Source organism: Dysidea avara, chromosome 3, assembly GCF_963678975.1.
Source record: "Dysidea avara chromosome 3, odDysAvar1.4, whole genome shotgun sequence".
Taxonomy (NCBI): Eukaryota; Metazoa; Porifera; class Demospongiae; order Dictyoceratida; family Dysideidae; genus Dysidea; species Dysidea avara.
In genome coordinates, this window is record NC_089274.1 from 6,334,227 (window position 1) to 6,354,645 (window position 20,419).

Genomic DNA, 20,419 nt, shown 5'->3' on the forward strand with positions numbered 1-20,419 from the left:
TCCCTTCTGATAAGTGGGTACCAAAAGATTTTACTTAGTAGCATTTCATCAGTTCTTCCAAGATTACTGTATTCAAATAACTGACTGTTATATTAGAGTATTTGATTGTTCTATTGTTGTATCTAATTGCAGATGGTGTGCATGTGATTTTAAGAGGATGGTTTATCGAAACTTACCACCCCCTGCTTACAGACCTGTAGGGGTGAAGAGTAAAGCTGTTTTAATATACCGATTCACTACCATAGGTGTACTCCATAACTATTAAGAATGTGCACTCTAGTACTTTGTCCTTAGAGTTGTATTATTGAATGCCAACACATGGACTTGTATAAATCCTTTTATCCAAACTGTGGAAGTGACTGTTCTATTAGAATATTTTAACTGAGCTCTATATAAATGTATGGGCTTTGTTCATCCAAACGTTTCCATTATCTGAACACACCTAGTTTGGATAATGGAGGAACCACTGTACTTTGATCGGCCATATATATCTCCATCGTGCTTCATCCCACAACATTAAACTAAATGCCATTAGACTCAGCACATGATGGCAATTTAAATATTATATAAAAAGATTACATGACTACAACATGGATCCACCAGAAATAAAGCAGAAGTTCAGTGAAGGTAATGTCAACGATTTATCGCTTCATATCGCAAATACTGTTTCATGTTGGACAAAAACTGTTTAAATAAATATTGTAGTGTATGAAATTACCATTAAGTATGTCAAACAATAATCATCTTCATTTCATAGAAGACCAGTGTTTCCCTCATAAAACAAAGTTATGCATTCCTCCATATTTGAAAATTAACTTGGTCCACAAATGACTAATTGATTGATGGACACTAAAGTTACCATACTGTAAAATTACAATAAGAATACCAGGTACAAACCTTGTAAAATTTGCACTGCACCTTCCCAGATATGTGTGCATTCTGTGAACATACATACTGTAAGTATGAGTAGCTGCTACCTTGTAGTCCTATTATGTCTAACTTTGAACTGAGTATTGTATTTACTTCACATACAATATTTAGTGTAGGTCTAGTGTATTTCATTACAGGATGAGTACACCATTAGGAGATATGTGACTGTGATGGTATCTAGGAACAGGATCAGAAGACACTACAAGAGAACTGCTACTATACCAGGTAACTATAGTAGTTATACAGTGGAGCAACATTGAAAGGACAATCACACAATGAAAATCAGGACATGTACACTTGCGACGGTTCTATCTGAATTTGTGTGTGTATCTGCTGTCTGTATGAGTGTGTGTATGCATGCACACATGCGTGTGGCGTGGTGTGTGCGTGTGTGTGCGTGTGTGTGTGCGTACATGCATGCGTACATGTATATTGTGTTGAGAGCCATAAAATCAAGATGCCTTTTGTATAAGGATGTTTAGGATGGAGTCAAGCTGTGCTAGATAGGTTCTATAGTATTAGTAATGGTATGTATTGCAAAGAATTTTGGGCTCATGCAGTTATATCGAAAATTAAACCTTAGATTGAGTAACTCATCTCTGTACATGTACGTACCTGTTATGAACCCTTGTACTATTTACTATTGCCATTTATCAGTTTCATATGCAACTGTTTTAGGTGACACTGTCAGCTTCCCTGAGTTTGCAAATGATTCAATATCAAATTGTTCCCTCAGAAATGCTATCATATCAGACCAGGTGTGTGTACACATGACATGTAGTGTTGTCATGGGGAAGGTGTTTGTAGGTGGTGTATCCTTTTGAGGAAAAGGAAGCTATTCTGGCTACACTGAAGAAGCACATACTTCAGAATATTGTCAAGGTAATATTTTATTCATGATGTTAAGACAAAATAAAATAAGAACAAATTGTTTGTCCCTGTGTTTTTACATTATTTGATAATTTTTCATTTCTGCATTTGGTGCTTTTATTATGGAAATTGTTTTATGTTATTCAGTTTGGAGGGAACTATTATCGACAAGTTCAAGGCATAAGTCAAGGATCCATTCTTTCAGCTTTACTCTGCAAGTAAGAGAAACTTGGCATGCCTTCAATCAACATGTACAATACTGATTGCTCTATTAGAGTATTTTTAAATTACTGACAGCAGTTATTAGGTATACCTGATTGTTAAGCAATAATGCTTGTTCAGCACACACAATAAACTTGCACTAGATGAAATGGCTGCTGTAACCTTGTGCAACAGATGATTGCTTGAGCAAACTAGAAGTGTCACACCACACTCAGTACCTCATCAGGCATACTTATAGCAAATACTACTGCCTGTATTAACAGTTGCACCTGACTCTGCATGATTGTTGTTTAAACTATTTTACTGAATACTAGTACAGTACCACCCAGAGGTAATGTTGCACTCACGAGCAGTTGACACTCGTGTAGCCAATCTTTGACCCGCGATTTCTTTGGCATGTGTGTGCTAACTAACTTACCACATGTAGCCAAGAAATGCAAGCTCCCTTGGATGGCTGCTCCAGTAACCGCATGCCTTCACATGTAATGCATTTCAGTCATGTGTCGAGTCGTGGCCTGGATTTGAACGCTCGCGAGGGATTGTAACGTTACCTTTGGGTGGTACTGTATAAAAATTGCTTGAGAAACATGGTGGGCATGAATAATGCTCTCCTAGTATCCTTGTCATCATTGATAAGCGCATACATTTAACAAATGTAGCAGTAAATTTTACAAACATTTCCAGTAAAATGATAAGCACATGTGCCAGTTGATTGACACTGCAACCATTTCTTGATTTATCAACTTTTTTACCCTGAATTTTTGGGGGCCGCACTCTTTTTATCACAGCTTGGCTGTTTTGGTATAGATATCACTTCATTTTGTATGTGTAATGCTTCAAAGCAAAGCCAGCCACAAGCTGTTTTTTTATTTTTTATTATGTAACTAGTATATTATCAATTTACAAATGATGTAGGAATCTAAGTATTAAAAACTAGAAAGACAAAATTATACTATAACTGGAAAAATCCCTACATAATTATTTGTTTAATATCAAGGTAGGGATTTTCCCACAGAACTATGTTGATCATTCATATAATCTTGTTTCACTAGTTTTTATTGCTAGATCCCTACTTCATTTGTACAATACATACTTATTTTTTGTTGTAGCTTACAGCTATGATATACGCATGTGACTGTTGTATTAGAATATTTTGGCTGTTGTATTATGGTGATTTCAAGTGGACTTTCAGCTAACTGGACTATGTGTGGTATTTAAGGGGCGTGGTCACAGCTTTTTTTCATCGTGCTACCGATAAGAGGCTTGTATTTAATACAGCTAGATCGTTAAAGAGCGTGTTCCTTGATCACCTAAGTGTCGTGTGTTGGCTTCTTGGACCACATGAAACACTACCATATGTGACCGGATCTGTGAAAATTCGACACAATCGTGCATTTTCAATTTCCTGTATATTAAATATTTATAATCTACTTAGCCAAGTGTACCCTCTGGCAAAGTTTCAGCCTCATACGCCAATAACTTTAGGAGTTACAGCCCTACAAAGTAGCAACAACAGAAAAATCAATTTGTACAGCAAGTATAGGGAAAATAAATTACAGGCGCCTACAAAAAGGATTGTAACTTACCAACGAATTGAGGTACGGAGTTACAATTTTCACCTGCATATGATCACTTCGACGTGACGTAAACAAATGCTCATAACTTCCGTATCCTTGGGTCTACTGCAACGAAACAAAGATTTTCCAACTCCAGGCGAATAAGATATTTACACCTTTATATGGAATAGTCTAACATCAAGAGTACATAATAAATAAGTTTTATCATTGCAACACTTGAAATTAATAATAATTATTTGAACAGTGTTCTGGAAAACATTGTAAACCAGCCATCTTTGAATGGTTTTTAAACATTTATTGTATCATTATTTATTGTAGATTACAATTTAGCAATCACTGTATACCTGTGAGTCATACTCTCTACACAATAACAAATAAATACAATAAAAACACTCATGAATGTTACATTATACACTATACAGTTATTATTATGCTGCAATGGAGAGAGAATACTTACCAACACTGGACCCATCAGAAAGTGTATGTTACCACACACTAGATCATAATATAGATGGTATTACTATAGGTGATGATAAGACTGGCTGATGATTTCCTGCTGATAACAAAATCTAGTTCAGTGGCTAAAAAATTCTATCATAAAATGGTCAAAGGTATGTGTGCTGTTTAAACTGCATAGTATACGAAATCATTATATTGCTAATGTTAAAAGGCATACCAGACTATAATTGTTTCATCAATGTCAACAAAACTGTAAAGAACTTTGAACTGTTGGAAAACGGAAAGGTAGAACTAGTTAAGAATGGTTAGTTGTCTTGTTGTGCTATTCCTTTTAAACTTCCCTTTCTCTACCATTTCTACAGGTCCCCAGTGGATACCATGGTGTGGTTACCTGATCAATACTACCACAGTGGAAGTACGTGTGGACTACTCCAGAATGTTATTTGCTGGTAAAGTATTTTATCTATTTTCTCACTTATGTGTTATATTGACATATAGAACTCAGAGATGCTGTCACAGTACACTTGTACAGTAAACCATTACATCACATGCAACAAGTCCTTATGAGGTAAGTTGTAACTATTATACAACACTGTATATTAGGGATCATGGAGGTTTATACCTTCTCTCAATAAAATTTGACAAGAAACCAGCCTCACAAATATCTTCATGGCACCTTGGCAGTATTGATCAGGTATAACCAAGCCCAAAAGTGCCTTAAGTATGACTGGAAATGCTTCCAATAGGTTGCTACAATATTTTTGTTTTAATTATTCAGTATAATTTTCTGCTGACTGCCTGATGCCTTCAGACAAGTGTAGCTCAATAACTACTGGCTTGATTTTTTGACTGTTCGATGCCGCTTCAGCCCAACAGGTATCTTTTGGCATACCACAATATGTACAATGCATGCTTCGTGGACTTACCTGTGTCCCCATTTATCTTTGCTGACAGTGCAAGGTGTCGATTCATGGTAACACCGCGTAATGGCTTCTCTACATTTGTAATGAAAATTGTCCAAAAATTCTGTTGTGAATGGATTTGATTGCAGAGATCCTTCTCGTATTGTTTTTCACTGTGTAATGGGCTGAACATAACTCAAAATGAAGCATAATGACCACTTCACTATTTCAGTAATTGACAGTTGGGTGTACGTTCAGACAAAAACAATAAGCCCTGGCACCATTTTCTTCTAATGCGGTATGTGCAGGTTCACCAATGATGTTGTTTATAAGATAAACAAATAAGTACAAGAAAAATTAGGAATTTTAAGTTCAATTAGGGATCAAAGAGTAGGGAAACAAGGGTCACCTACATCTGAAGATGTACTAGTGGATATTTAATACCTTCTTCAGTCTATACACGCATGAGGGATTAAATCTTCAGTATATTCCTTACACTTGTTTTAATAGCAATGCTGTGCTTGTTATTTGTAGCACGATACACATCAAGTGTCATCCTCTACTGCTCAGTAGTAAAGTAAACAACATGTTACATAATTCATCACATTACCTGACCATATTAGGTCAACTCAGAGGATACAATCATTATTAACATTTATCAATTGTTCCTACTGAGTGCTATGAAGTTCCATATTTACATGAAGGAGATGCACATTAAGAGGATGACTCAATCACTAGTGGAATTTCAGTTCAGTAAGTTACTAGTATACACACAGCTGCACGTGTCACATTATCACTTCATCAGATACTATTATCAAGTTGGTTCAATATTGTTATAAGCTGATCAGAAATATCTACCATGAGGTTAGTGATTGTAGTTGAGTTTGTGTTGATATAATATCAGTTTATTACAGGTACCAGGATGTGTTGTTGAGTATCGAGGTTGTCAGTGGTAAGATTACTAGCTACATTTGTCCATTCACATTTAGGTCACAGAGTGTGTATGATATATCACTAGTGTTAGTTGCCATGAATGATAATACTGTTTACGTTAGAAGCTTATCCATTCACCAGCACAAATTGTTATCAAGTACATGTGCTTGCTGTGTGTTTGAAGTACATACTATCTAACTTTTGGGAAACTTTTTGACCATTGTATAGGTAATGATTAACCACACATGTCTCACTATACAGTGGCACCTTAGTCTGGTGCACCCGCCCCTTTGCATTAAGCAAGGGTTTGGTGAAATACAGATACTAAATCATTTTTAACACTGAAATTCAGTGGTAGCCAATTAATGCATGCCGATGACGTTAATACACACATCATCTTGGCAATGCAATGCTTACTTTTATACAAATTGTCTGACTTATGTACACTGTCTAATTGAATTCTTTTGAAATGATATAGGATCTGTTCTGTATTTCAACAGACCCCTACTTTTTGCAGCGGTGCCAGACTATGGTAGCACTTTTGCATTGACTACATAGTTATTTAGTGGAGTGAATCATTCTATACAATGTTTTCATAGCACTAGGACACATCTGTGTTGTGTTTGCATGGAACCTAACAGACCAGCTAATCAGTCTTGGCATGTAATAGGTTACTCATGTTGAAATTTATACCAATGAAACAGAGGAAACCGATCACAGTAGTTCTAGTCTCAGGGAAGATTCTAAGGCTTTCTGAAAATGGTTTCCTATTAAATCTCGGTTGTACTGTAAAGGTTAAAGACTGAATTTAACAAAGAATAGCACAAATTTTAGTTATAGGTAGAAATGGGCTACAAACTTTCATCCAGAAAATGTAGTGGCCACTATAATTGGCCAGAATATAGAAGAATTTCAAGTTTGACAAACATTTGAATAAGCTTTATCTATCAGTTGTAAAGCACTGATTTAATATGCATTTCTCACAAGACCATTCCTCCAGAAATTTTACATATAATACAATGGATGCCTTGATATTTATCCTCCAATACTGTTGTGTAAAATCCCTAAATGGTCTCTTTTAAATATATATATAAATTGCACCAAGGTAGCTAGTCAAATATCTAAATAACTGTTACATGTCATTGTTAGGTTATGCTTTACTGCATATGTCAAAATTTTGAGAAGAAAGCAGTCCACTCATTTGCCACTATTATACATGATTACTAAAGCATTAAGAAGAACTTCTTATTTATTGGTGTGTGAGCAACTATAATTATTGATAACACTGTTATTAAATTGTTTCCGTATAGTCTCCATCAGAAGAGTTGAGGTTTACGGAAGTTGTTAAAAGCCATAATTTTGATTTTGTTGTTTATTAATTCTTCTGTATGTCTGTACAATACAAGTAAAGAAATGGTTTGGAACTGTAGTATGTGACACTTGTTCATCTAGTTAATTAGATCGCAGCATCAAATTGGGTGAATAATTGTGACATAATGCATCATTAATAATACCTTTTCAATCATAGTCTATAGGCCTAACACTGTATAGTGTATACACAATGGCGGATCCAGGATGGGGCATTTGGGGCAAATGCCCCCCCCCCCTTCAAGAAATTGCATACAAGATCAAGATACTCTAATAGAGCAGTAGATTACTCTAATAAAGCAGCCACAATGTTCATGAGGCAGTGTAGCTTACCTATGAAGCTATAAATAGGATTTTATTTTATATAACAGACGTGATATATTTGGTAAAGGATAACTAGCTATTATTGTTGTGACCTTTTTCTTTTTTTTTTTTTGGTCTTCAACTGTTTTTCAGCAAGGTGCACCCCTCTCTTTCCAAACTCTGGATCCGCCCCTGATACGTATCTGAACTAGTGTAATGTGTATAGGCTCATGTGCTTCAGCGAGCTACTCTTGCCTACAAATTACACCATGCACAATCAACTATGTTTTGGCTATGCTTTTCCTCTATCACCTACAAGATGGCATTGAGCAACGGCTATTGGTAAACACTGAGAATTGTCCGTGTACATGGTCCAAAATGTAATATAATTCCCAGCCATTCTACATGACACTCCTACCGTGCACATCTAGAGCTGATCATGAATAAGAGTTACCATACCAAAATCAGTAAGACTTAATTATATATCAGCAAAACCTGTGCCCTTGTGGTATAAGTGATATATATCACTCTAGGCACAGTACACTCACCTGACAGGTAAAAAAACTACAGAACACTCACCCTGTTCCATTTATACATCAGTATTTGATATTTGATAGTGGTTTTAATAGCCGTTAGAATATTATTCATAAATCATTGTTTATACACAGTGCCAGAAAAATTGCTATTTGTGGGATCCAGTTTTTTAGTTTTTGCATTTTGTACTACATTAAGTCTATAATGCCCTCAGTCTGCAGTATGAGTTCCCTGTGATTGGTGTTGTGGTTACAGTTTATTTGGCTAGCTAGGGATGCTGGTAACAAAAATTTTGTATAATGCTCTGTGGTTAGGACTCTAGTTTTCTTATTATTGGATACAGCAGTAAAATGATAAGTCATATATAAGCTAACTAGCTGTATATAAACAAACACACGAGTAATGTTAGACAACATTAATTCCCATTGCACATCACACAAATTAATTATAGCTCAAAAAGTATGAAGATAAAAATTTTACAACTAGTCATAACTATCAAAATAGATACCACATGTACTATAGAATGTTTCATCTATGCATTCCATCAAACTACATTGAATGTCAATTATATAGGTAGTGACCTCACTTCCTGCCGTTGTTCTTTGCCTATCCATAGCTCCTGGTGCATGGTCCTCTTTCCTGGCCTGGTCTAATTAAGCAAAAATGCTTAATGTAATTTGTGTCTGGCTTATAGGAGGGGAGAATATATCTCCTATGGAGGGGGGTTGGGGTGGGATGAATAATTCAAGTGGACAAAGTGTGTAAGTGAATGTACACATACACATACCTTGTAAAGCATCAACAAGGCACAACAAAGACAGAATGCCCGCACACACTTTGTCCCTTTGCTGTAATTTGAATCAAGTCATTATCCACCCACTTTGCCTTAATAAAAAAAGGCTGGTAAATAGGTTACTCAGCATCTCTTGGTGGACAGGATTGAAGGTGCTACTCTTTATACAAACAGTGAGGAATGTCAAGGAGTGTGTGCGTGCGTGCATGCATGCATAAGATATAATTAATTATATTATTGCTTATCATCATAATAGGAGTACAAGTACATGTGGCATTGTATTTGAAACATCTTGTTATATAACCCTGGTATAGAGATTCTTGTGCTCTAAAGTATTAGGCAACTCACACTTCCTAATGTTTTATCATCAGCTCAGTTATATTTCCCCTAAACCATTAAAGTTCCAATGTGATTGCATCATCATCAGCTGATACTCAAGTATTATGCTTATATGAATACATCCCTGGATTAACATAATATATCAATAAGCTTCTCAATAATAATTGGAATATTTAAGAGACACTACTATCTTAGAGTGCAAGTGTAAACTGTAATTATAAGCATTTTGTGTTTAATTAAAAGCGCACTTTTGTTTCGCATGTGTAAACAAGACAAGACACAAGCTTTAAGCCTGTTAAGACACTATGTTACTTGGAATTCATGGTCTGGTTAATTGCTGCAATTAGTTTGACGGCTGATCTTCAGTTTTACAGGTGACAGGTAGGCTTCGTGGCGGCCACGTTGTATTTAATCAGCTGGCAAGAAACTGGCTACTACAAATACAGTCTGTGTTACTTTGTTTGCTTAAACTGTAGCTAACCGACAACTTCGCTGTCACAGGCGCTCAAACTGGCAGACTGGCGCTTTGTAAATTATCTCAGGGTAGTAATGGTGGCTCGAGCACACGTTTAGAGGTTTGTTTAAGGCTGTTGTTACGTGTTATATTCTTTGTAGCAGTGATTTAGTGAGTTTCTATGGCAAAAAAACGTTTTCATGGGAGTTCCTTCCAGTCCGTTTGTGAGTCCGTTTTCCCAGTCCGTTCCGTGTTTTAGTCATGTCCACATTCATATCACTTCATAGACATTTGTGATTACAAGTATAACAACAATTACAATAGAGTCAGGTGAACACTGTCAACAATTATTTTTCCAACAATTATTACAAAATGACCAAAATTTATTTAAACAATGCTTATTAGATAACCCTTCTGTTCAATTAGTTGCAACAACACTTGGTGTCCTGTGTGTTCTGGTTCTTCTTTCACAGCCCTCAAAAGCTTGCACAGAACTTCAGCACTTTTTCCATCCAATGCATCTAACAGGTAAGTCATCTTTTCATTTGGGGATTTTAGAGGATTGTTTACAATAAATCTGTCAGTTTTAGTCAAGATTCTGTATCTGTTTAAAAAAGGTACTAGGCAATCCAAATTTAGGTATTTATTGAATTCTGGGTGGAGCTTCAATAAAATATCCATTATTACACTGCCATCGTCGTTGTCTATAAAAAATGAATTGTGCATCAAAAAGTTGACTGTCAGCATTATCTGCATGTACTATTGTATTTATAGTTTATAAACCGTTATTAGCCACACGATTGTGTTTCTCAGTAAATCCAAATTCTCCATGCTGTAGTCATGTGTGTAAGCCCCAATGTTAGATCCCTCCCTAGAGAATACATGGAAGATAGCAGCAGGCTAATTTTGTCGATCGCCACATAGAAAAGTGTTCCGCTTTATCAATAGGGTGGTTTTCAGTCAGTGCAAGATACAACTGAATGCCTGTGTTAGTTTCCTGGCAATGCTACACTATTGATAATGACCTATACATCACTTGTGTTGCTGTTTTACCAAAGGTGCCCAGTAGATAAGCCTGGAGAACTGCCCTATTGTTTATCTAATAATTACTACAGCCATGACTATTACAAACCTATATATCAATGTACAGCATTTTTCAAGCTCTACAAGATAGGTCACAGTTTTTAAAATTGATTTGACATCCTGGTCATCCTTATCTGTAGCTGTAACTCTATTGTTTTTCAAGGTACATACAGTGGAACCCCTCTTAAAAGACACCCCTGAATTCTACCCCTGACATCCCAAATTGACAGTATTAGTAGCTTGTAAACCATTCAACTGAGGACACCTAATTGCAAAGGACAAAAATAAATTCCCCAATGGTGTCTGTCTTAGAGGCGCTCCACTGTACTGCTACAATGATCAGCCTATGTACATACCAATTTTCAAGTTATTCTCATACTCAGTTTACCCTGAAGCCATGACAAAAGTTTGATCTTTTATTATTCAAATAAACGTTCGTATAAACTCTCCGGATATTTATCAGATTCATAGCAAACTTTGGATGCGAATTCACCTTTACATGTTCTTTATTTGTGCTAAAGTTTTCAATACAATCTAGTTGCACGTTTGCATTTTATAACAAGTTTTGCAAAGTGTGTGAAAAGAAATGTAAGCCCTCGTAGACACCCTATGGCTTTAGTGGGCCCCTTTATTCACGCTACCCCATTGCAAAATTTATTTTAATGAATCATAAGCCAATAAATTGGCTAAATTCCAAATCAAATTCTAATTTAATTTGGGATTCATTGAATTGAAATTAACAAAGAATTTGACTGAACATAATCTTGTATTAAGATAAATAGAAATTTGAACACCCACGTCTCACAAATGGCTGATGCAAATTTAATCTAATTTTTTTTTGTGCAGCCACAGTTATAATTATAATGCAAAAGATAATGGTGTGTTTTAAAGAAGGGGTCGTGGAGCTATGCACGTGTGAAAATGCTTTTTTCTTCCTGTAAATCTCTCTCAAGTGGCAGTACATATTGAGACACATGCAAATGTGACGTGCGGTCTAGAAAGCCAGCACGCCACACTATGGGTATATTGTGACTTACTTTGGTTGTCTTCTCCCAGAGTTCTTTACCACATGGATGGTTTGTTGACAACAATAGTGAAGCTTCTTCCCTTTGCTTCAAAGCAGCAGTCTTCCCAATACAAATATTCAAACACAGACATCCAAATGACCACATGTCAACTGCAAATGTGTACAGTGTTTCATAAGGTCCTGATAGGGTGATGTGCATGGATACCTGTAGTTAATACACATGTCAACCAACTACAACACTATAAACACAACATCACCTCAGGAGCCCGATATCCTGGTGTTCCTAGTGGCAGGATGGAGGCAAACTTGATCATCTGGTCAGTAGGCTCTTTTATACCAAGTCCTGGTACGGTACCAGCAGAGTCAAAGTCTCCAAGTTTGACTTGGAACTTTAAACTACATTTACAGTAGAGTGGCTTGCACCGACACCGACACTGCATCTTGATCATAATGTTGCTGGCTATGTAATCCAAAAATAAAAATCACTACCATGATTATCATATCTCATAAAATGCTCACCTTTCACATCTCTATGTCCATTAGTATGGAGATATGCAAGAGCTTCCAGTGTTCCAGCAAGAATAAATTTAATGTTATTAAAACCTGTCTTCCATTTTTTAATATCTTTTGCACAGTGATTATAGAAGTGTTTCAACTTCTCTGGATAATAAAATTTGTCTTATAAGTCATAATCCATTTTCAGCATGAAATGAAAGTAGTAGAACCTTCCAGAGTGACGTTCATGTCTCTCTCCCATAAGAACAGCCAAAAGTGGCAGAATATTCTTATGATTCAATACTGAGTGGACATTGGCTTCAGTAGAGCGATAAACAGTCTATAACATAAACTAAGACAAATATATTTGTTACCTTTACAAACATATAGATATACATTTATATCAGCTCAACATAATCTATACATGCATGTATACCAACCTTTTTGACTGCATATTGCTTTCGCTCATGATAAATAGTGAAAACAAATCCATTGCCACCTTTACCAATTTTAGAATCAGTAGCTCTTCCAGTAGGTAATGGATATTTGATGTTACCTTGAAACCATTTGTCACACTATTCAAAACCAATGACTATCAACAAGCTCCTCATATAAACCATCCAACTTACAGTGTATATTATAAAGCCAGTACTTCACTCTAAAGTGCAATCTCTCACCAAGTTCATCCTTTTCTGCTTCTTCAACTCTTCTTACCCTGTCATTTCTTTCGTCTTCTACACTATAACTTAAAGAAACTTTATATAAGCAGACCACATTATGATGTCACAACCACAAGTGCATAATAAATGATAGGGGTTTCCCAGGGACTATCCCATTACTTCAACAAGTCTTATGACTTTCCTGAATGTCTCCTTACACAGACTAATAATATTGTTATGATAAGGATACACATGCTAAGCTGTACCTTTGATCTGCAGAATACTTCAAGGCAAATTTCACCCTAGTCACTCCAGAAGAATCCTTTTACCTCTTTCATCATGAATGTGCTGTGGGTCGGCAGTGATGCAAACACACTTGTGCTATACACCTTCACACTGCTCTCCACTAATACAGCATAAGTCGGGTATACAGGCTTTGCCTTTACCCGTATTTAATAATTTAATCATAATCAAGTAGGTTTGGTGTATCCTAATTTTACTGCTGGTGTCATAATTTCATCATCATTTTTGCTGTTAGTTGGCATTTTATTTTTTCCTAGGCCAGTCATCCATCTTGTAATAGCCATTATGGCCATACAGGTCTTTATGGTGAGCTTGTGCAGCATTGTACACAACTTATAAGCTTCAAATTGATCCAAAAATTTGCAAAAATTTGCTGTCATTCCTGGTACTCTGACTGTTGAATGTACTCCCCGTGACATAGCCTGACGTTCCAACTATAGTACCAGCATTGCCCTCAACTGTTTGTTGTTTGGCAGTTCCAATCTTCTTATCAGGCTCACTTTCTATTTCTAAGAAGTCTGGTCGTTTCACAGTGACATTTCCAGCCCCAACTATCTTAGACCTTAAGTGCTCTGACTGTAGTCCCTACTTCCAGTTCCAAAGCCAGATGAACCTATTGTGGAACTTTCTGTGGCATACCTTGATTCTCTTGTGCTGCTCCTTCCATCGTCTATGTATTAACAAATGACACTTTATCTCCTCTATGCACTTCTTTGAGTGGAGCATGACTTGTACATATTGGCTATTTGGTGCAGACTTTGGATAAGCGAGATGCCGGAATGAGAAATAAAAGTACACATCATTCTTGTATGTTTTCCAGATCTCGATAACAGTTTACATACGAGAAAGCTAATTGGGTCGAAACTACCACAATGAAGGTCATCTAGTTGTTTTGAAAATTCTTTTGCTTAGCATCTATCGCAATACGCCTCACAATCATCGGATCTTCACCTCGAACGAATCATAGCACTGTACGTCTAGTCATTTCGCTTTTCTACTGTCAATCTGGAGGAGAACACGACATTGAGGCCCTGGAAACAGTGAAACCATAGATAATAGACACCCTATGGTGAAACTAAGTCTCTCGAGTCCCCCGCTTGAGTCTTGACAAATTCAGTATCCGGTGTTAAATGCGCAACATTATCCGGAAAAAAATAGCCTGTGTTGAAGTCTTTTCTTCTCGAAGTTTCTAGACAATTCTGATAATGAAGGTGGATGGTCTGCCGGATGTCGTGATCCAAGCATGGCCAACACGTGGCTGGACTGATAAAAGTTATAAAGGTTGGATCTTAGGGTAGTACGCCCAATAAAAGAATTCAGTAAAGTTTTCGTTGTGAAATGCGAACAAGTGTGTTTAAAGAAAATGGTAGTAAAGAGTTCCAGATAGTTTACCTTCTATATTGGCATTGTTATTGGCATCGCCACAAGTGAATATGCCGGGACGAAATGTCTTTCTGATTACCGCGTCAGACCGCGAACGTTATGAGTGCCCGTTCTGTGCTCTAGCATTGGATGATCCTTTACAGTTAGAATGTGGGCATAGGATTTGCAGTAGCTGCGCCAAAGAAATACTCTTCACTGATCAGCCGTAAGTCGAGCAGTATCTATAATTGTAGTTGAAGTGAAGCGTAATTGGTGTGCGCGGTTTTTACCATGTAGAGATCCCATGAAGTGTTTAAAATGTGGATTAGCAGTGCGTTACGAACAGGTATCATAGGCAGGTACCTAATTTAATTTATGTGCTATCTAAATATTCCATCTTTCACCAGTGTTTCAGAGACAAGGCATGCACTAAGGACCTCAATTCTGTTCGAGTGAAGTGTAGATGGCATGGTTGTAAATGGACAAGCCTTTACTGTAATAGCTTGGTATGTAAGACTTCCACATTGTTGTATATCTACTACTGTGTGTTTGCTTCTATAGAATCATGAAAGGATTTGTCAGTGGATACTAAAGTCGTGTGAACGTTGTGGCAAGAAGATATCTCGACGAGAGGTTCACACTATACATCCAGGTTGTATGATTATGTAAACTATTTGTAGATGCCGTTACATCTCGATCCAGATAACTATGATAATGGCTGCTATCGTTTGCAACATTCTTGTTTATTCAAACAGTTTGGATGCAAGTTTAAGGGAACGTTCTACCAAATGAACCAACATGAAAGCAGTTGTCGGAATTATCACTCATACCTTATCAAAGTGGTAAGATAGCTAAGTGTACTAATAAGTTTACTTATTGTGTGTTGTGTACAGAAACCTAGAAATGAAGATATAATTATTCAAAAGAGTTTGTCTCAAAAGGTTGATAGCTGTAAGTATGAATTGCTAAGATGTCTTCATAGTATTGAGAAATCAATGACTGATATAAGTTTTAATCCTGAAGAGTTTTGCATTATAAACAAATTCATGGAAGTACAAAAGGCACAGTGTGAACTAAACAGAATGATGCGTGGTAAAAGTCAAGTTGCTTGCATTTACAACCAGTTGCTACCAAGTTCATCACTAATATATGAATTCAAAGTAAATAATATTTCTCAATGGATCAGTGATGCTAAACCTTATGTCACTGAAGAAATCTGTACTGGTCCTAGAGGGTACATCATTATGTATTTAATATACCTCAATGGAGAGCCAACTAAGGACACCTGGGGTCAGTACATATCGATTTACTTGCTGGTAAAACAAGGTGGAAATTTTGATGAAGATCTTGAATGGCCATTTGATCTCCCAGTGACCTTGACCCTTTTGTTATGTGATCAGACACACAGCCATTATCAGATGACCCATCGTCGTGGTCCACCACTAACTCCAGTAACAGCACCTCCATCATATCATGTTGTGTCTGGTAGTACTCACTTTGCTCCTACAAGTGTTCTCTCCAAGTCACTATGTGTGGACAACAACTGTTTATGTTTGTTGTGTACTCTGTGTAACTGAGCCATACATCTATATGTAATATGTGAAACAGTTTTTCATAGTATAATAATTGAAGTGTTTTTTGGTTGAAACAGCAAAACAGTTTTTCTTCAAAATATGTGTTTGTTGTAAGTATACAGTAATTGAAGGATTAATTAAATTAATGGTCAAGTTACATGCAGACTAGTTGTGAGGTCATGACTATAATATTGTATTGTCTTTACATACTGACAATGGACAGGCACTAAGTATCTGTTGTTGTGGTAACAAAAGTAATGCAAAACTAACAACAGAGTTACATGTCTTGAGTTGAACTGAACTGTTGAACTTTTAGTGGTTAGCTACCATCACATGATATTGTGTGGCTGCATGGATTACATAGCAGATGCTGACTAATTTCTTAATTAACCATAAGTGGTCTGTTTATACTATTTACTATGTCAACATTTCACTTCAAAGTCATCCCATTACAAACTATAGCAACAAATTCTTGTTGCTCATTGCATAACATGAAGTACGAAGACTAAAATTTTATAGTACCAGTATAAAGGATACAAGCTATTGCTATTGGCTACTACATAATTAACTATCAAAATGCACATGACTAAGGATAATCCAATGTTCATCCCCACCCAAACCCTCATGGGAGACATATTCTTCCCTCCTATCCTAGAGGACCACCAGGATAGGTGTGGAACAATGGCAGGGAGCAGGGTCAACACCTTGACTGAGTTAAGGATCAAATGTCCACTGGTATGTCTTCAGGTGTGAGGTGACCTCTCTTGTCTCACTACTATGATCACTAAAATTCTACTTGTTTGTCTGCCTTTTATGACTGGTAAACCCACAATAGACTAGCATCAGGCTTATTGATTTCATCTGAATGTGCACCCCCAAGTACCAATTACTGAAATAGTGAAGTGGACATTATCCTTCATTTTCAGCCATTACAAAGTGTTGCAAATGATGAACACCACGAGAAGGTCCTCTGCAATCAATCCAGTCAGTTATTACCAAAGTAAGTCTATACCTGCTACAAGTGTGATATCATTGTTAAAACACAAGAAAAGAGTACCACAATGTAAATGTTGAGTGAATATTTTAACTGAACGGTTATGAGTACGTAGGCTTCAGTCAAATAAATGCTCAAATTTTTGCCCAAAATGCTTTCAGGAATTTCCAAAAATTTCACCTGTGATGCTCTTCAGTATTCCCATTATGTTTGCATTTACATTCCTAGGTTAGTAACATTATCTTCGAATATATATAATCAATGAATGTTCTATTAGAATATTTCACTACAAAGTGACTGTTTTATTAGAGAGTATTGATCAAAGGAACCATGTGTATAATGCATTTGAGTACTTTGCTGTTTCTACTGACTGCTCTATTTGGAAGTATTAATCTATTTTCATGGAATTAAGGAAATATCCTGGCATAGCACTCCAGCCAATTATGCTTTTAATTATGCTGGCATATTTTACACATAGTTATGAGAAAAAATAAATGATAACTGGCCAGTTAATCAGTTTATCTAGTAAGGTTTCACAGCTCTACCTCTCTCTGTCTCAAAGCTGCAGTCTTCCCAATACAAATATTCAAACACAGACATCCAAATGACCACATGTCAACTGCAAATGTGTACAGTGTTTCATAAGGTCCTGATAGGGTGATGTGATGGATACCTGTAGTTAATACACATATCCAACACTATAAAACAACATCACCTCAGGAACCCGATATCCTGGGTATTCTTAGTGGTAAACTTGGTCATCTGGTCAGTATGGGCTCAGTACCAGCAGAGTCAAAATCTCAAAGTTTAACTTGGAACTTTGAACTATACAGCTACAATACAGTGGATTACATTTGCATCTCATCTTGATCATTATGTTGCTGGCTGTGTATACAAGTCGTTTCCTGTTTACAGCTTTAAATGTTTACAGCTTTATGTACATGTATGTATAGTATACATAGCGTATGATATGACTGCTCGGCTATGTGTATAGTATGCTACTGCATGTATGAGGATATAGGGAGCACCAATAACATACATTGTGAATTTATTTACAATTAAAATGTATCAGGACCACATACAACTTATGACACTTATATGACTTATAGCTGCAAGATAATGAAGAGTTGTATAGAGCAACTAGTAACTACTGCATTATGTATACAGTGGAACTTAACAAACTCCCTGACATTAAGGATGCAATAATTATTTTAATATTAGTGACCCAATCATCCTTTTTCACACATTGGTAAATTTTCTCTTTTTTATAGCTAAGTGAGGCACTGGGTATTTATCTATCTTGTGTTAAAATTTTAGCCTGATATCTTGAAGCATTCCAGAAATGGTGCCAATACATTACAAACTAATGTATTGCATTAAGTTCTGTTAGTGATAAAGAGACTTCTGATAGTTAAATCAAGTGTCCTTTCATTCATGTTTAGTTTTAGCCATTCCATCACCTGAGCAAATTACCCAATTTGTAAGTCAATAGGTACCCCATGCTTGTTATTACATGTTCTGATATAATCATCCATATCTTCTAGTAAAAAGAAGCTTTGGGTGTGAAACGTCATAGCTAGAAGATGTAATAGTTAATAGCTTTATCCAAGTGTGCAAACAATAGATTTAAAAGAGACCTTTGCATGTGTACATGTGGAAAAATGATGGTTTTCCAAAATATGATCACTAATAAAGACAAAGATTTGGTTCCAACAGGTCTGACTCATACACTTTTATCTCCACACATTAATTCGTTATAGTGCAGAATTTCTATGCTACAGACTGATATGGGGTCTGTGACCCTTACTTTAGCGAAGAGGTGGATATTGCCAGACTAATATAAGCCATGAATCAAGTAGCAAGGGATTACACTAGTATATCTACACACTTCCCTGATCTTCATGATGTCACATCTGAGACTGGATGATATATAGAACAACATGAAATGTGCACACTGATGAATTATATAACAGCGATCTATAATAATATACAATACAAATATAGGCAGCAGCATTGTTTAGATGCCACTAATCAGTGAAGTAAAATGTAGTAAGAATTCTTAGAATAGCTATATCACCGGGCACATAATTTTATATATAATTATAATAAATAAACTTTCTAATAAAACATACATACCTTTGGCTTAAATGAATTCACCTATCTCTGAATACACACTTTTATCTAACTTTAGGAACAAAGGTGTTTGGATAATTACATGCAATACAGCCTACATGGAGGAGAAGTATTTCAAGCTTAATGCCTAATTTTTATTTATAATGGATCATGTACAATCTTTCTCTGTAAAGTTATTCAAATACAGGGAGTCTGAAACATGTAACTAAAATGTGAAGAATGCAGAAAAGAGTCCCAGACTGATCCTCAGCAACATGCAGTCTAGGCATGTGCCAAAGGAGCCACAACAGCTGGGATCTTTGTCCTCCACATATATGTGTTTCGTTTCTTTTCTCTCATGACATGCACAGTACCAAGAAGGAGTACAGTTAGACCCTTGGTTATCCATTTTTGTGTCCAAACTGATTATGTAATTATTTCGAAGCTACATAGGACTATTAGATTTTGTGGTGTGTGTTGTGTGGCATAGGCTCTATTTGATTAAGTGTGTGTTCTATTAGAGCACTTAAATGAAGCACATGAAAACGAGCTCCACAATTCACCCTTATCATTGCCTGAGTATACATTGGTGTTCGATAACAGGGTTGTACTGTACAAAATAGTATTTGATATTCAGTAAACTGATGAATAGAATGGTTAACAAGTGCTATTAATAATGGGCAGTATAATACTTTATTCTATAGTTCATTATAGCTGTAGACAAAAGCCAAAAGGACAAAAGACATACTGTAACAGTTGGATGTTGTTTAAAGGACACACTTGTAGCCAGCTATAAATATAACAGTTGCTGCTCCTTGTGATTTAGCTCATGATGCATTTTGTGATCACTGTATTTGCATGTCACTAGCAAACACCAGTGTGATAGTAAAATTATGACGCTATGTGAAGTACATGTGTATGTGGAAATGATTGTAATATCATATTGCCACATTGTGTATAACCATTTTGGTGATCAGTTATATGTATTTGTCATTGGTCATGTTGTGACTTGTGATCATTTCTAATAAATTTATTTTATAATGTGCTTGTGCAGGTCAATTCATGCATAAAAGTTTGGATATTTTTGTGTGTAGGTTATCAAGATTAGAACTAATAAGTTACTGGT

At 36.2% G+C, this 20,419-nt stretch overlaps 3 protein-coding genes across 12 annotated transcripts in view; 2 read left to right on the plus strand and 1 right to left on the minus strand.

Moving 5' to 3' along the window:
- The window catches only part of LOC136249074 (telomerase reverse transcriptase-like), a 21,346-nt gene extending 14,024 nt beyond the window's left edge, over window positions 1-7,322 (plus strand). For 4 of the 6 annotated variants that reach the window (XM_066040978.1, XM_066040980.1, XM_066040981.1 and 1 more), the window contains 15 exons: window positions 1,053-1,155; window positions 1,609-1,688; window positions 1,738-1,812; window positions 1,948-2,018; window positions 4,022-4,079; window positions 4,126-4,210; window positions 4,270-4,362; window positions 4,421-4,507; window positions 4,557-4,626; window positions 5,495-5,537; window positions 5,584-5,713; window positions 5,766-5,824; window positions 5,875-5,912; window positions 7,043-7,148; window positions 7,204-7,322. In XM_066040978.1, the coding sequence (XP_065897050.1) occupies window positions 1,053-1,155; window positions 1,609-1,688; window positions 1,738-1,812; window positions 1,948-2,018; window positions 4,022-4,079; window positions 4,126-4,210; window positions 4,270-4,362; window positions 4,421-4,507; window positions 4,557-4,626; window positions 5,495-5,537; window positions 5,584-5,713; window positions 5,766-5,824; window positions 5,875-5,912; window positions 7,043-7,148; window positions 7,204-7,272 (1,167 nt within the window). In that variant the 3' untranslated portion in view covers window positions 7,273-7,322. Of the gene's footprint in view, window positions 1-1,052; window positions 1,156-1,608; window positions 1,689-1,737; window positions 1,813-1,947; window positions 2,019-4,021; window positions 4,080-4,125; window positions 4,211-4,269; window positions 4,363-4,420; window positions 4,508-4,556; window positions 4,627-5,494; window positions 5,538-5,583; window positions 5,714-5,765; window positions 5,825-5,874; window positions 5,913-7,042; window positions 7,149-7,203 lie in introns of those variants that run through there. The other 2 variants (XM_066040979.1, XR_010698030.1) reach the window with 2 other exon arrangements.
- A 2,628-nt stretch (window positions 7,323-9,950) lies between these two features.
- On the minus strand, window positions 9,951-14,443 carry LOC136249089 (uncharacterized). Of its 5 annotated transcripts, none has more exons than XM_066041009.1 (7): window positions 13,215-14,443; window positions 12,967-13,028; window positions 12,730-12,864; window positions 12,314-12,629; window positions 12,052-12,254; window positions 11,805-11,999; window positions 9,951-10,388 (listed from the first exon to the last, which is right to left on the minus strand). In XM_066041009.1, exons 5-7 carry the CDS (start codon window positions 12,241-12,243, stop codon window positions 10,368-10,370), a joined length of 408 nt encoding a protein of 135 aa, XP_065897081.1. In that variant the 5' UTR covers window positions 12,244-12,254; window positions 12,314-12,629; window positions 12,730-12,864; window positions 12,967-13,028; window positions 13,215-14,443; the 3' UTR covers window positions 9,951-10,367. The 5 variants fall into 5 exon arrangements, with proteins under 5 accessions (XP_065897081.1, XP_065897079.1, XP_065897080.1 ...); XM_066041007.1 differs by having other exon boundaries at window positions 12,919-13,028; XM_066041008.1 differs by having other exon boundaries at window positions 12,967-13,034.
- Window positions 14,101-16,344, plus strand: LOC136249088 (TNF receptor-associated factor 3-like). Its single transcript, XM_066041004.1, has 6 exons — window positions 14,101-14,839; window positions 14,911-14,959; window positions 15,021-15,119; window positions 15,175-15,246; window positions 15,294-15,455; window positions 15,507-16,344. Exons 1-6 carry the CDS (start codon window positions 14,685-14,687, stop codon window positions 16,188-16,190), a joined length of 1,221 nt encoding a protein of 406 aa, XP_065897076.1. The 5' UTR covers window positions 14,101-14,684; the 3' UTR covers window positions 16,191-16,344.
- The last annotated feature ends 4,075 nt before the right edge of the window (window positions 16,345-20,419 follow it).

What these genes read in the sequence shown, in the direction of transcription:
- LOC136249088 (XM_066041004.1), top strand. Translation starts at nt 14,685, where the DNA reads ATGCCGGGACGAAATGTCTTTCTGATTACCGCGTCAGACCGCGAACGT. An exon ending in TAGCAGTGCGTTACGAACAG is followed by an intron (nt 14,960 to 15,020) that starts GTATCATAGGCA and finishes ATCTTTCACCAG; the next exon opens with TGTTTCAGAGACAAGGCATG. An exon ending in GCCTTTACTGTAATAGCTTG is followed by an intron (nt 15,120 to 15,174) that starts GTATGTAAGACT and finishes TTGCTTCTATAG; the next exon opens with AATCATGAAAGGATTTGTCA.
- LOC136249089 (XM_066041009.1), bottom strand. Translation starts at nt 12,243, where the DNA reads ATGATCAAGATGCAGTGTCGGTGTCGGTGCAAGCCACTCTACTGTAAA. An exon ending in CAGGATATCGGGCTCCTGAG is followed by an intron (nt 12,000 to 12,051) that starts GTGATGTTGTGT and finishes TATTAACTACAG; the next exon opens with GTATCCATGCACATCACCCT. An exon ending in TCTGGGAGAAGACAACCAAA is followed by an intron (nt 10,389 to 11,804) that starts GTAAGTCACAAT and finishes CATTTTTTATAG; the next exon opens with ACAACGACGATGGCAGTGTA.